This window comes from Gymnoscopelus microlampas (genome assembly GCF_963454915.1).
Source record: "Gymnoscopelus microlampas genome assembly, chromosome: 24".
In the NCBI taxonomy this organism is placed as follows: Eukaryota; Metazoa; Chordata; class Actinopteri; order Myctophiformes; family Myctophidae; genus Gymnoscopelus; species Gymnoscopelus microlampas.
This window is the reverse complement of record NC_139961.1, coordinates 15,845,249-15,860,268: the sequence shown is the minus strand read 5'-3', so window position 1 is coordinate 15,860,268 and position 15,020 is coordinate 15,845,249. Positions and strand designations below refer to the sequence as shown.

Genomic DNA, 15,020 nt, shown 5'->3' with positions numbered 1-15,020 from the left:
AATTAACTAGTAACTAAAGTTTTCAAATAATTGTAGTGGAGTAAATGTATAATATTTGCCTCTGAGATGTAGTGGAGTAGAAGTAAAGGTACAGAAAATTGGAAATACTCCAGTAAAGTAAAAATACCTCAAAAGTGTACTTAAGTACAGTGAGTAAATGCACTTAGTTACTTTACACCACTGGGTTGGAGGAAATGTATTTTATTGTATTACTCTTTGGTTAAATGAGTACTTTTATGTCGGTGCTTCATATCCACATGAGCAGAATTGCCATGGTGATTTGTTTATTTTTAGAACACAGTTCTTATATGACACAATCTAAGATTTCTCTATTGGGAATTTCTATTGGGAAAATAATCCGCGACCCAGGGGGATAGCGCCCTCTAGCGGCAGTGATGTCAGACTTCAGTGCTCTATTGTGTCAAACCAGGAGCTGAATAGTTCTGTTTACAAACACACAGTGTGTCGAACCAGATGAATAGTTCTGAACATTTAACCTTGTAATGTTACACAGTCCCTCCAGAGGAAGAAACATTATGCGATCGCATAATTCAATGTATAATCAAATGCCGCAGATTATGCAAGGGCGCATTTATACATTTTTTTCAAAAAGGCCAAACAATCACCTCAATGATCATATTTCAAAATAGACAACATAATGGGCCTCGCATGAATTCATAGTACTCTAATTTTTCAGAAAAAAATGTTTTTGTTAGCTTGACAAGGGAAATTCTAATTAGCAGCACGCAAAGTCATCAACGATGAAGTGAGCAAATCCGTCTTTTTTACCAATGAAAATATTAGCAAAAGATGTGTGTGTGTGTTTGTGTGTATGTGTGTCTGTGTACAGTACACCTTGCTCCATGCAGGGCAGACTGTGCAGCAGACAAGAGAAGATGCACTCTCCTCCCTTTTGCTCAATAAACTTAATTAACTTGCTCCGTCAACATTCAAGAAACTTTCATGATGTCACTTTGAAAGTAATTCTACTTGATGTGACAGTCGTTTGCACTCTGACTGAGCTTGCGACGTTGCCACGTCAGACAAAGTATTCCATGGAAGCAGATAGGGACACATTTTAAATCCCTTTAGAGAGATTAGAACCACCAAAACTGCCGAAGTCGTGGGATAGCAGTTAGCACTTAGCAGTCGCACGCGGTATTCTTTTTCCGCCTTGAAAATAATTGAAAGGCACAGAGTGACAAAGTTTTGCTTTTTGGACTTGAAACCAATGAAAGCAGACAATAATAGAATGTGTTTTTTGCATAGCTACCTCACTTTCATGAAACAGGAAGCACTTATTTTAATTTTGCCATTTTTTTTGCGTTACAAAAAACAAAAAAACAAGAAGTCATCAGAAATGGCTCTCTTTCATAATGTAGAAACATAGTTATAATGTGAAATACAGTTACCTGGCTCCACCTGTTTCTCGGGTGTAACGACGGTGATTACGTCGCTAAGGGTGATGGCCCTAGAGGAAGAATACAACCCCAAACCAAAGTCTGAAACACACACACACACACACACACACACACACACACACACACACACACACACACACACACACACACACACACACACACACACACACACACACACACACACACACACACACACACACACACGTTAGATGAGTTTATATTCTGTCTGTCTGTCTGTCTGTCTGTCTGTCTGTCTGTCTGTCTGTCTGTCACTGTATCATGGCCAAAACACTGGATGTGGAGAGTGGAGTTTCGTGGTCATGCTCTTATAGAAGTATTGTAATTAAGCGTACATTCTTTTTCACATTTGAATTGTGGATAGTTTTTTTTCTCTGTTTTTCTCCCAATGTCGCTTTGATGCCAGTTCCCCAAATCCCCCACACATTCATGCCAGTGAGGAGCCCCCAGCGAAAGGACCTCTGCTGAATGACCTGCCAGTGAGGAGTCCCCAGCGAGGACATCTACTCCTCCTAAACATCTACTCCTCCTAAAACAAATAATAACACTTTAAACTACCTGAAATAGGCTCTATGCACAGCAGCCATTTTGGAGAAAAATTGGGCCTCTTCTGACTTCCTTCACAGGTGTTACCAATGATACTAATGAAGGCTCTGTTCCATTCTGGTCAAACAGAGTCAGGGTGCTGATATTGTGCATGTTGGCTCACTAGAAATACTAGTGGGTCTCAAAGTGTGGTCCAGGGACCCTCATGGTTCCTTGAGAGGGTGTAACTCTGAGAGTGTACACTCTCAGCTAGAGTTATGGGGGTCCTTGAAATTAAAAAGTTTGAGAACCACTGTGCTACACAAAATGGAACAGCCTTCATTAGTGTCATTGGTAACACCTGTGAAGGAAGCAAGGAAGGGGCCCAATTTCTGTCCAATATGGCTGCTGTGCATAGCCTAGGACAGCTGACAACTGATATTTGCAGGGTTATCTCCTGACGAAATTGGTATCCAAATATTTCAAACTGCATTTGTATTATTATTTTTGTTTTGTTTGTTTATTAATGCAAGAATGATAAGGTCAACATGCAAATTATTCAGGAAGAGAAAGGCTGTCGTTTCTATTAGCTTGGAATCCCCATCGATTGGTGCAAACTGGTAGGCAGCCTTCTGAACTGTCCAAAGCCCACTAATAGTCTGGCAGCCAAAGGGCCTTTTTTGGCTGAAGTGGCAAATTTGGTCGTTAGTTTTGTTTCATTGGCCCAAACTATTGCCCATTCATGAAACCACCTGCTGGACAGCTGTCAGCATTGAGCATTTTTGTTGTTATAGGGGGTGTGACCATACCTCTCCATTACAAACATAGACTACTAGAAATGTTTTAGTTTTCAATTCACTTTTATTATTGAAATGTAATCTCTAGGCCTAGTGTAGTCAACTTTGTTGCTAAGCGCAATTAGCATACTTAGCGTAATTAACAATGTATTGGTCAACAAAAGTCCAACAGGACCGAGAGGGGTATACTTTGGGTATACACTTTTTCTAAAGGTGGTTTTAGGTCATGCAATGTCTTAATAACAAATCCCCAACTGCTGACCTTCTTTGCTGACCATTTTTCAGAATCAGGCAACTTTATTAGAATACATGGATTTTTGGAAGTACAAGCTCAGCTGTCATTCCTATGGCCATCTTGCTGATATTTTAATACATATAATTAGATATGTTATAATGACAGAGGCTTGCAAAAGTGCATGTTCTGAATGTGTGTAACCAACATTATGTGTTTGAACAGAAACAGGCCACCAATGCCAAATATAAGTATGCTGTCCGTTTCATTAAAAAGAATGAGGACACAATGAGGGCAGACTCACTTGCCAGAAAGCTGCAAAACAACAGTTGTTTTGACTTCTGGCAAGAGGTCAAAACCATAAACAGCAGTAAAACTCCATTACCTTCTTCCATTGAAGGAGTGTGTGGGTCAGGCAACATTGCTGAATTGTGGCGGCAACACTACTATGAGTTGTTCAACTGTGTTAAGAGTGACTCTTTTGTGGTGGATAAAGTTGACCCCACTGAAAATGTGACAGTAAGAGCAGATGAAGTTTACAACACTATAATGAAGCTAGAAAATAACAAAGCTTGTGGCCTGGATAACATCTCAGCTGAACACTTAAAACATGCCAGTCTGAAGCTTGCTCCTATACTTGCTCTATGTATTACTGGGTTCCTTAATCATGGTGTCTTACCAGATTCAATGTTATCTGTGCTGCTAGTTCCAGTTATCAAGGACAAAGTAGGGAAAATAAATAGTATTGATAATTATAGACCGATTGCTCTAGCTAGTATTCTCTCCAAAGTCCTGGAGAAAATCCTGCTGGACAGATTGGACGGGTTTATTACCACAGCAGACAACCAGTTTGGTTTTAAAAGGAAACATGGTACCGATATGTGTATATATGCTTTGAAAGACATTTTAGCAAATTATAGAAGTCATAATTCCACCATGTTTTTGTGTTTTATAGATGCTTCTCGAGCATTTGACAGATTGAACCACTTCAAATTATTTGATGAGTTGTGCCAAAGAGGGGTACCCATGTACATTATAAGGATACTTGCCTTTTGGTATGCTCATCAGACTATGCAGGTGAAGTGGGGTAATACTGTGTCTGAACATTTCTATGTAAATAATGGGGTGAAGCAAGGGGGGATTTTATCTCCCCTACTGTTTAATTTATACATGGATGATTTATCAAGGAATCTGAACCTGTGTAAAACTGGTTGTGTCATAGGGGACTCTGTTGTCAACCACCTTATGTATGCGGATGATTTAATTATCTTTTCTCCGTACAGTGCAGGCTTACAACAGCTTCTGAGGGTGTGTTCGCAGTATGGCATTGAATTCAATATTAAGTATAATGCCAAAAAGAGTAGCATCATGATTGTACGAAGTAAAGAGGATAGAAGGGCTGTATTCCCTAATTTTATTCTCAGTGGCAACATACTATCTGTGTGCAGGGAGATTAAGTACCTTGGTCACTATATCTCTGATGATCTTACAGATGACAAAGACATCAATAGACAAAGATCCAAATTATATGCTCAGGCAAATATACTAATGAGGAAATTTCACAAATGTTCTGTACATGTCAAGGTATCACTTTTTAAAGCTTTCTGTACACCTTTGTATACGGCTCACCTATGGAGTAATTACAAGGTTAGCAGCATGCAAAAACTCAAAGTAGCATATAATGATGCTCTACGGTTGCTGGTGAGGGTACCAAGATGGCACAGTGCCAGTCAGCTGTTTGTTAACTTGGGGGTACCTACCTGTCAAGCCCTACTAAGAAACTTAATGTACAAATTCATATGTCGTCTTGAAGAGTCTGACAATCATGTTATCAAGATTTTAATTAATCCTATCATGAGCTCCACTAGGTTCTCGTCCATGATATGGAAACATTGGCGAAACAGCCTCTACAGACTGTGAGCAGCTGTAGAAGGACTGTCTTATTGTTTTATATGTTTTATGTTTTGTTTTGTTTTATATCGTTGCTTTTTTCTGCAACTGTCTTATGTATTGTTTTATGGACTCTGAGTCTGAAATAAAGATTGAATTGAATTGAATTGAATTGTACTCAAGTAAAGTCAGTTACCCTCCAGATTATCAATCATCAGGAGGTAGTGATAAACATGAGCTCCCAGCTAAGGAACTGGTGCTGTGGGGGTCTACACATGAGCAAATAGTAGTGGTGAGCTAAATTCATGGAGAACCGAGTTGACTGGAGGCACCACTGGAGGTTTCATCTGGGGTCAACTTAATGAAATGGAATAAAAATGTGACCATACAGTATACTGTATACTGACACCATCACTTATTTAACTCCTTTATTACTTATGGTATTATGGTATGGAATACACCTTCCTTAGGTGTGTGCAATTGTAATCCAACTTACATGGCAACAATTTCTTCCTCATCAGAACATTTAACTTTAGTTGCTTTGTTTTCTCATTGTTACAAACACATCTACCTTGATATTTGCATACATACATAACATTGAGCAAGCCAGATTGGCTGATGTGCAACTATACAGGTCTTGGTTTTGCCTGGGGTTTCTGCTGCACAAGCACAACAACTAACTAACTAAACTTCATGACGAAGTCTGGTGCAGGTTGTCTGGTCGATGGCATTGTGAATGGCTGGAGGGACTTATATTGGTGGCAGAGATAATGTGGACAACTGTTAAAGATGGTACGTGCAGCCTTATTTTGCTTGGTGATCTAACAGCAGACAGAAGCTGTTGTATCCCAAGCAACATAATTGATAGGGTGAGGACATGGATGGCAAAGACAGGGAGAAAGATAGCATCCAAAATGTCAAAGCTCTGCTCTCTGCCACCGACATCAGAGGCCTTCAGGGAAAATGTTAAAAGAGCCCATGTCCAATGTGCCATCTGGAGGACAGCTCTTCATGAGCACCAAAATGCCGGCCCACCGAGTATGGGTGAGAGAGGAATAACAAAACTAACTATGTGTACCTTGTAAATACCATAAGCAACTAGAAAAAGTGCTCCTCGGAGCACAGGTCTCCGCCAGGTCAGGTAGGTTATTGTGGCCACCTGGTGGCGCTAAAATAGGCCAATGTGAAAAGGGTGCCATTTCTTCCTCGGGCTAGTGGGAATGTGCGTGCATTCATGATTTGAGGCATTTTGTTGCAAAAATGTGTTTTGGTAAATTAGACCTGCTGGTGGCGCTATAACAGGCCAATGTGAAAAGGGTGGCATTTCTTCCTCGGCCCAGTGGGAATGTGCGTGCAAGTTTTCACGGAAATCAAACGCTGTGTTCATGATTTGAGACATTTTGTTCAAAACGGACCAATCCTGCAAACTTTGGAAGCCAACCTTAGCCAATCAGGATGGAATATGAAATATCGGACAGATCCGTCTTGATCACAGGACTATAGAGATACTGTGTACCGATTTGCGTGATGTTTGGATAAAATCTGTAGGAGTAAATGGGTTTTGCACAAATCGGCCTCCTGGTGGCGCTATAACAGGCCCATGTGAATATATTGGGGCAGAGGTTCTGAATTGGCATCCAGGGAGTGTGTGTGCGCAGTTTCGCAGCAACCGGGCCAACGGTGCCGGAGATTAGCTGGTAACACACAGACAGGACAGGACACGCGGACGGACGGACGGACGGACAGGGGGTAAAACATACTCTCTCGCCATGCCTTTCGGCCTGGCGGAGACAATAAAAGCATTAAGTATGTGATGGTGCCAGTTATTTTTTCATTCCATTGCATTAGGTTGACCTCAGATGAAACCTCCAGTCGTGGTTCTTCATGCATCTGGCTGGGTGCATTTCGCCTTTCCGACGTTAACGAACCCTATACCTAACCCAAACCCTAACCGCACGCGGAAGCCACTAGTCGGAGTGGCGAGATGTCGGAATGGAAGGAGCACCCCCATCTGGCTAGCTCACCACTAGTTAACTGCATCCTTCTCTTCAGAATGTCCACATTATAATTATGTGGGACACCTTTGTGATCAATGCCCATGTGTAGACTCCCTCAGCACCAGTTTATAAGCTGGGAGCTCATTTGGCAGATGTTTATCACTTCTACCTCCTATATAGATGATTATCTGGAGAGTAACTGACTTTACTTGAGTACATAATTCTGATTGCAAATATTCAAAACATTTTGCAAGCCTATGTCATTATAACATAATATCATATATAGTTCTACGTATCATAATATCAGCATGATGGTCATCGGAATGACAGCTGTGCTGTACCGCCAAACATCCATGTATTCTAATGTTTCTAAAACATTTTTTTTTCAATGAATTTGTCATTGAATGACCTAAACCACCTTTAAAAAAAATGTATACCCAAAGTATGACTGAAGCAACTTATATTGGCCAATAAATAGTCAATTATGCTAATTACTCAACACTCAACCCTTAGCAACAACGTTGAATATCATACACTAGGCCTATATAATATATAATTTAAAGGTAATATTATTAAATTTCAATAATAAATGTTTATAAACATTTCTGGGTCCTAGAAATTTCCAGTAGTCTATTTTTTGTAATGGAGACGTATGGTCACATATAACCCCATTTAAAAAATGCTCAATGCTGCTGGCTGTCCAGTAGGTGGTTTCATGTACAGTACAGTATATAGACAATATTTTGGACCAATAAAAAAAACTATAGACCAAATTTGCCACTCCACCTCAGCGGCTGCCGGACTATAATGAGACACGGGGTGAACAGACATAAATGGTGCCACATCATAATGAGCATCAGTGAGGAGCTATTACATGAAGATGAGGTTGAACATGGGTGAAGTGCTCCTTTAACACCAGTACTCCACAACCAGTGTGTTTTGAGCCTTAGCCTAAACAAAGCACCACAACGGCACGTTGCCGCAGCAACGGCAGGTCCAGCCAATCAGAGCTCAGCATAGGGTGACCAATCAGCCAATCAGCACTGAGCACATGCACTGTGGGCTGGCAGCCACTAAGCAGTGCGTTTGCGGGCACGTGTGTGTGCGTGTGTGTGTATGCGTGTCTGTGTGCATGTGTGCGTGTGTGCGTGTGTGCGTGTGTGTGTGTGTGTGTGTGTGTGTGTGTGCGTGCTCGCGTGGGTGCGTGTGTGTGTGTGCGTGTGTGCTAGGTATTTGCAGACAGTCCTCTTAAAGACAGTGTGACAATTTCACGCTAATAAATGCAAAAAAATGCTCCTTTCTGTGTATTTGAATCTGGAATTATGAAGGATATCGATATGTATTTACATACATTAACAATTAACAACAAACAACAAAGAACACTTTTCTAGCGACTAGGAATCTCCGGTGGATTTGAAGTCGATAAGGAAATGCTTTTCAGGCCTGCAGTTCTCATTAATGGTCTAGAAGGTGTCGCTTTTTCCCCCCTGCTGGCTGCAGAAGAATTACCACCCATTGATTACAATTGAGATTCTTAAAGGGATAGTTCACCCAAAAAAATGACTTATTTTCTATTGATTACACACCCCATGAAGCCTTGAACGCATGGATTTTTTTTTTTTTTTGTCGACAATAATTTGATGACCGGCGGAAAGATGCTAATGTCACCGGTAGGAGACTCAAAGTTGACACTGTGAGTCTCCGCCGGTCATCAAATTAGTGGCTTAGGAATGCGACAAAAACAAAAAAATCTCCATGAATTCAAGGCTTCATGGGGGTTGATAGAAAAAAATACATTTTGGGGGTGAACTATCCCTTTAATTACTAGTTTAAAGTTTTATTTTTTATTTCATATTATGATATGCGTTTTTGTAAATAATGGTCCCATTCATTTTTAAATTGATGATGAAGTACGGCATTATAGTGGCATGCGTTGCACTCTTGGAGATCCAATTGAATATTTAAGAATGGCAGAAGATTCACACAATATTATTCAGAACATTCTTACGTGCTGAGATGTAGGAATTTGAGAATATTTATCAGCTGCAATAAACTGCTTACTGAAATCAACTGCATGAATATTTCGCTACCTCTGTCTCTGCCCTCTCTCTCTCTTTCCTCACAGCATGTGCTCTGGTCACCGCCACAAGACGGATACATATGCCTGATTTATACTTTGTTGCGCGTGCCATGCTGCTGCATTGAAAACATCTGATCTACAAGCTCACAACGCATCACACAGTAACACCATTCACAGTCCTAGCTTACTATAACTCAGTAGGCTGGGATCAATAACCTTTTCGGTTTTCTAATCCGGTCTGGAGCGGAAATAACTTTACGTCATCGGGCGGGCCTGAACCCACAACCGGAACCAAGTGTGCTGTTCACCTCCAAAATGATTCCCCTAAGTTTGGTATAATCGTTTAGTTTCTTTTGGTGTAATAATCGTTTGGTACATCCAGTGGTGGAAGAAGTAGGTTTTCAGTGGTTTTATAAAAGATTGCGCTGTTCTCTATCACCCGAGTGATCACTTTCACTTTCTACTCACAAGCATCCAAAAACAACGTCATCCAAAAAATTCCGCCTACGTCCACTTCCTGTTTAGGTTTTCCATGGAAACGGCTGTATCTTGAGTTGACTTTTTTTGCCCTGAACATGCTGCTACAAGAGAAGGGGCCATCGAGGTTGGATTGTTTTTTCTGTGGGGACGTACACTGATACCGGTGTGTTTACAAAGTCAGACAAGCGATCATAACGGATATAACATTTCTGTGACAAGTTGAAAATGAATAAAACGAAAATGTCTGGCAGTGGGCAAACAAACCCAGAAAGTCTGGCAGTGAATGAGTTAAGTAAAAGATCGGGTATTTTTAGATTGGGTATGTTCAAATAGCCTATGTATAAAATAAGGCTAAAGTGGTTAATGTATGTTTTATAATATAATAATTAATATCTGCAAAGTAACTGGTAACTAAAGTTGTCAAATAATTGTAGTGGAGTAAAAGTACAATATTTGCCTCTGAGATGTAGTGGAGTAGAAGTAAAAGTATTGGAAATTGAAAATACTCCAGTAAAGTACAAATACCACAACAGCTTACTTAATACAGTACTTAAGTACATGTACTTACTTTCCACCACTGGGTATATCCATCTTTTATTTTAACTCGTAGCGTGATGTGTGAGACTAAACTGATTTATTGAATTGAACACACCACCGCAACACAATATTGTTTTTGTTTTTTTCGTTTTCCTTTTTCAAAACCGGATCACACGGCTCAATTTTAGAATGAATTCCAGGCTTTCTTCCGAGGTGGAAAGCCTGGTGACGCGAAGTTTATAACGCAGAGGTTCTAACGTGACCGTTCGATTGTGAAGGCACGGTCACACATTGGAACTGAACTATCTTCATATGTTTGCTCCTAACTAATGCTTATTAAAAGATGGTACCATTTTGGTCTATTAGGTCTGTGTCTCAGAGCAGGGCTGTGGACAGGTCAGAAACCCACCTACTACCAGTGACATCATCAGTAGGTACATTTATATATTCTTTATTGTATTTGTTCATTTATTAATGTATTAATTAATTTATTATTATTATTAGTATTATTACTATTATTATTATTAGAACAATGGCTTGTATTTCAGCATGCTAACTTTCCAAGAAGAGAAAGGCAATTTTTTTGTGAAGGACCTTCGTCAGTGCTATAATAATCATTATATTATATTATAGCACTGACGAAGGTCCTGGTAGGACCGAAAACGTTTTGCTTTTTATTTCACAGAGCACCTGAGCACAACATGGGCATCACAAAATAAAGAAAAACATTTTTCTTTAAGTCTCGACTAAGGAGTTTTTCCTATATCTATATGCAGTGAGCGAGTCTCCTTTTGCCAGTTCAGCTTTATGTTTTTCGGGACCACCGCACCTGCAGCTAATCCTCACCTAAGGGACAAAGAAAGGTGCAACAGTTCTTCTATTCTGATGTCACTGGTAGGCAGGTTTCTGAACTGTCCACAGCCCTCCTCTGAGACACAGTGAGTATCTTATAATGAGCATTAGTGAGGACCAATTATATGGAGATAGATTGAACAAGGGTGAAGTGTGCCTTTAAGTCTGTTTCCTTTGTTGTTATTACAATTCTGGCAACATATAAAAGCTAGATATTGTATGCTTCCACTTACACATATGTACAGAAACACTTTTCTGTAGCTTTTACACTATGTTGAGGACACACACAATCAGCAAGAAGCATTGTAAATACATTTTATAATGACTATTCCAATTTGAGGCTACTACTATGTGCTTTCTTTATAATTATGCTTTATAGTGTGGGGTCGCCAAAACATTTCCCCCATAAAATAGAACACCATAGTCTGACATCACTGCCACTAGAGGGCGATATCCCCCTGTGTCACAGCGGTATTTTCTTCTTCGACTTTTTTTTTTCTCTCCAAACACAGATGTTATCAAATGCAACTCGAGTCACATACCTGACAAAGTAGGCTCTATGCACAGCAGCCATATTGGGAATGAATTGGGCCCCTGCCTTACTTCCTTTACAGGTGTTACCAATAATACTAATTAAGGCTCTGTTCCATTTAGTGTGGCATGTCTTATTTTCAAGGACCCCCATAACTCTGAGAGTGTACAAATGGACATGGTTACACACCCACCATAAGGGGCCATTTGGGAACCAAAATGGAGTGTTTCTAGTGAGCCAACATGCATGATATCAGTAGCCTGGCGTAGACAGACTATATCACTGCGTGGATATGAGTCTGGTGCTTCTGTGAGGACGTTTTTTTTCCAAGGGGGCGAGACTCTCGACGCAATTGGTTAGACCTACAAACCAACTACCAATTACAGTCTCCCATATTCGAATACTGGGCCCTGATTGGTTACCCCCGTCTTCTGGAGCAGAAAATGGATTCTCTATGGAGCGGTGCCAGACCCAAATCGCAGAGTGCAATTTTTTTTTGCACTCGCAGATTCGTCTGGTCCCAGGCTACGATATCAGCACCCTGACCAGAATGGAACAGAGCCTTCATTAGTATCATTGGTAACACCTGTGAAGGACGTAAGAAGAGGCCCAATGTCTTTCCAATATGGCTGCTGTGCATAGAGCCTATTGCCCGGGTGGTTTGTTCATTTTTGGAACACAGCAATCTAAGATTTCTCTTTGGGATTTGCAAGAGAAATAACAACGCCGTGACCCAGGGGTAGAGGGAGCCCAGGGGTAGAGGGAGTGAAGTCAGGACGTCGGTACTCTGTGCGGTTCTGGTATACAAAATGAATTTAAAAAATAAAAATGTTGCTGCAATAACAGAATAGTATTGGCCTGTCAACCCTTTTTCATAAATAAACAAAACAGTAGCATGTGCATGTTGGCTGCAGTAACACAACAATGATAATAATGCACCCTATGCACAGCAGCCATATTGTGAAGACATTCACAGGTGTTGCTAATGATACTAATGAAGGCTCTGTTCCATTCTGGTCAAAAAGAGTCAGGGCGCTGATATTGTGCATGTTGGCTCACTGGAAACACTCTGCTACACCAGTGGGCCTAAAGTTGGGGTCCAGGGACCCTCATGGGCTTCCAAATGGCCCCTTACAGGTGTGTAACTTTGAGAGTTATCGGGATCGTGGAAACCACTGTGCTACACTAAATGGAACAGAGCCTTCATTAGTAATATTGGCAACAATTTCAATTCAATTCACCTGTGAATTCAATTCACACACACCTGTGAAGGAAGTGATAATATGGCTGCTGTGCATAGAGCCTTTTACACCCATACTAAGCATAGCCTAAAATGTAGTTACTGTGGTCAGCCGACAGTGTAGCCCATCAATAAAATTGAATTGGATTTTTGTTTTTGTACTCTCAGGAACAATTTATCAAACCAATAACAAGGCTACGATTAAAAATGTCACTCTGTCCCTTTAAGAGCTGCAATGCTTTGAGCATGCTCCGTGTGTACCTCTGATGGCTGGAGAGCCAATCTGAATGTGAGTGGGCCTGATCCTCCGAGCTGGGAACCAATCAAAACGTCCAGTCACCAAGTAGAACAAATTTAAATAAACAACAACCTAGACTAACTCTTTGTCTTTGGACCAATCAGGAATAACTCATAATAGAAGAACTAAAGCGATATTTCACATTGTTTGGTGTCATTGTAACGTCTGCTCTGGCTTTTGTGTGCACCCCAGACAGTGTTTAAGTTGCTGGATTCAGTATTTAGATATTTGATATTAATTTTATCAGACACGCCCCCTTCCTATACAAACCCATTGTAACTTCAAACTCCATTTAAACTGTGATAGATTCATCGAAAACCGTCCTTGGTTCTGGTGACTGATATTGCCCTTCTAATACATGAGGAGGGCGTGTTTTTTCTATAACTATTTCATTTATTATTTATTTCATTTCCCCCTAAAATATAAAACAATATTAAAAGAACACAGCCCTCTCACGCATTAGAAGGACAATATCAGTCACCAGAACCAAAGTTGGGTGTTTTCAATTAATCTAACATGGTCAAAATGGAGTTTGAAGTTACAATGTATATGAAGGGAGTGTGTGTGATTATTAAAATTAAAATCAAATATCTAAATAAGGAACTAAGCAACTTAAAAACTGTCTGGAGTGCACACAAAAGTCAGAGTAGAAGTTAAAATGATCCCAAGCATGTATGGAAGTGAAATATCCCTTAATAGCGGTAGTAGTACAGTAGTAGTAGTAGTAGTAGTAGTAGTAGTAATAGTAGTAATAGTAGTAGTAGCAGTAGTAGTAGTAGTAGTAGTAGTAGTAGTAGTAGTAGTAGTAGTAGTAGTAGTAGTAGTAGTAGTAGTAGTAGTAGTAGTAGTGATAGTGATAGTAGTTGTAGTAGTAATGTAAAAGCCATGCCTCATGGGTCATGAAGCTGTCCCATTCAAAATTCAATACAATTAAAAAAATAGTAATCTAATAACATGCTGCAAAAACTGTGTTCCAAAACTCAATCAATCAATCAATCAATCAATCAGTTTGGGCTTTTTACTCACATACTAGTCTTTTTCGCGTCTGTGGCCGTATGGCATTAAGCCGGGCCAGTCTGTCTGTCTGTCTGTCTGTCTCTCTGTCTGTCTGTCTGTGAGCAGCTAATCTCCTGCACAGCTGGACCGATTGGCGTGAAACTTTGCACGCACACACCCAGTAGGCCAAGGAAGAACCTCTGCCCCCCTTAGTTTTTTTTTTTTTTTAACTGGCCTCACTGTGCCCTATAACAGGCAGTTTTTTGCAAAACACTTTCTGTAACTACTACTCCCACAGATTTTGTCCAAAACTCACACAAATTGGTTCATATTATCTCTGTAGTCATGTGACTTATCTGTCAGACAGTTCATATTCCATTCCTAATGGCTGCGATTGACTTCCAAAAGAAAGAGTTCCATTTAGCACAAAATGACACAAATCATGAACCAACAATTGCTGTGAAACCTTGCACGCTCATTCCCATTAGGCCAAGTTTCATGCCGGTTTCATGTTTTGGCATATAACTATTGAATCGTATGGCGTACAATACAAAAACAATATTCCCTCTGGAAACAATGGTCCTTCATGACACAACTCCCCATATACTGTAGGCCACGGACAAATCTGAATAACACATTTAGGGGCCAAAAGCGATTGCACTCATACCCATACGGGCCGCCACACATACTAGACGACTGCACCCCACGACTGACACAGCCCTGGGTAGGCAACCCGGCCTGGACTCCGAGGAGCACCCTTTTCAAGTTGATTTCATTTTTGGAACACAGTTCGCATTTTACTTTATTTCAAAAAGAAAAGTCTATGGAATTGAGAGTGGATAAAACTTCATGATCCAGGGGGCGTGGACTTGATGTCAGGACTTTAGTAGCCTACTCTAGGTACTGTACTCTATAGTAGTAGTAGTAGTAGTAATAGTTACATTAGGCATAGTAGTGGTAGATGTAGTAGTCATTACTAATAATAGTAATATTAGCGGTACTACCAGCAGTAGTAGCAGTAGGGGTACACATAGCAGTAATGCTAGTAGTAGTAGTAGTAGTAGTAGTAGTACCACCAGTACTACTAGTTGTAGTAGTAGTAGTGGTGGTGGTGGTGGTGGTGGC

At 40.4% G+C, this 15,020-nt stretch overlaps 1 protein-coding gene across 2 annotated transcripts in view; it reads right to left on the bottom strand.

Moving 5' to 3' along the window:
* The window catches only part of LOC311041083 (band 4.1-like protein 3), a 59,649-nt gene that overhangs the window by 23,774 nt on the left and 20,855 nt on the right, over positions 1-15,020 (bottom strand). For both annotated transcript variants that reach the window (XM_084051528.1, XM_084051529.1), the window contains exon 13: positions 1,413-1,502. In XM_084051528.1, coding sequence (XP_083907654.1) covers positions 1,413-1,502 — 90 coding nt within the window. The remainder of the gene's footprint in view (positions 1-1,412; positions 1,503-15,020) is intronic.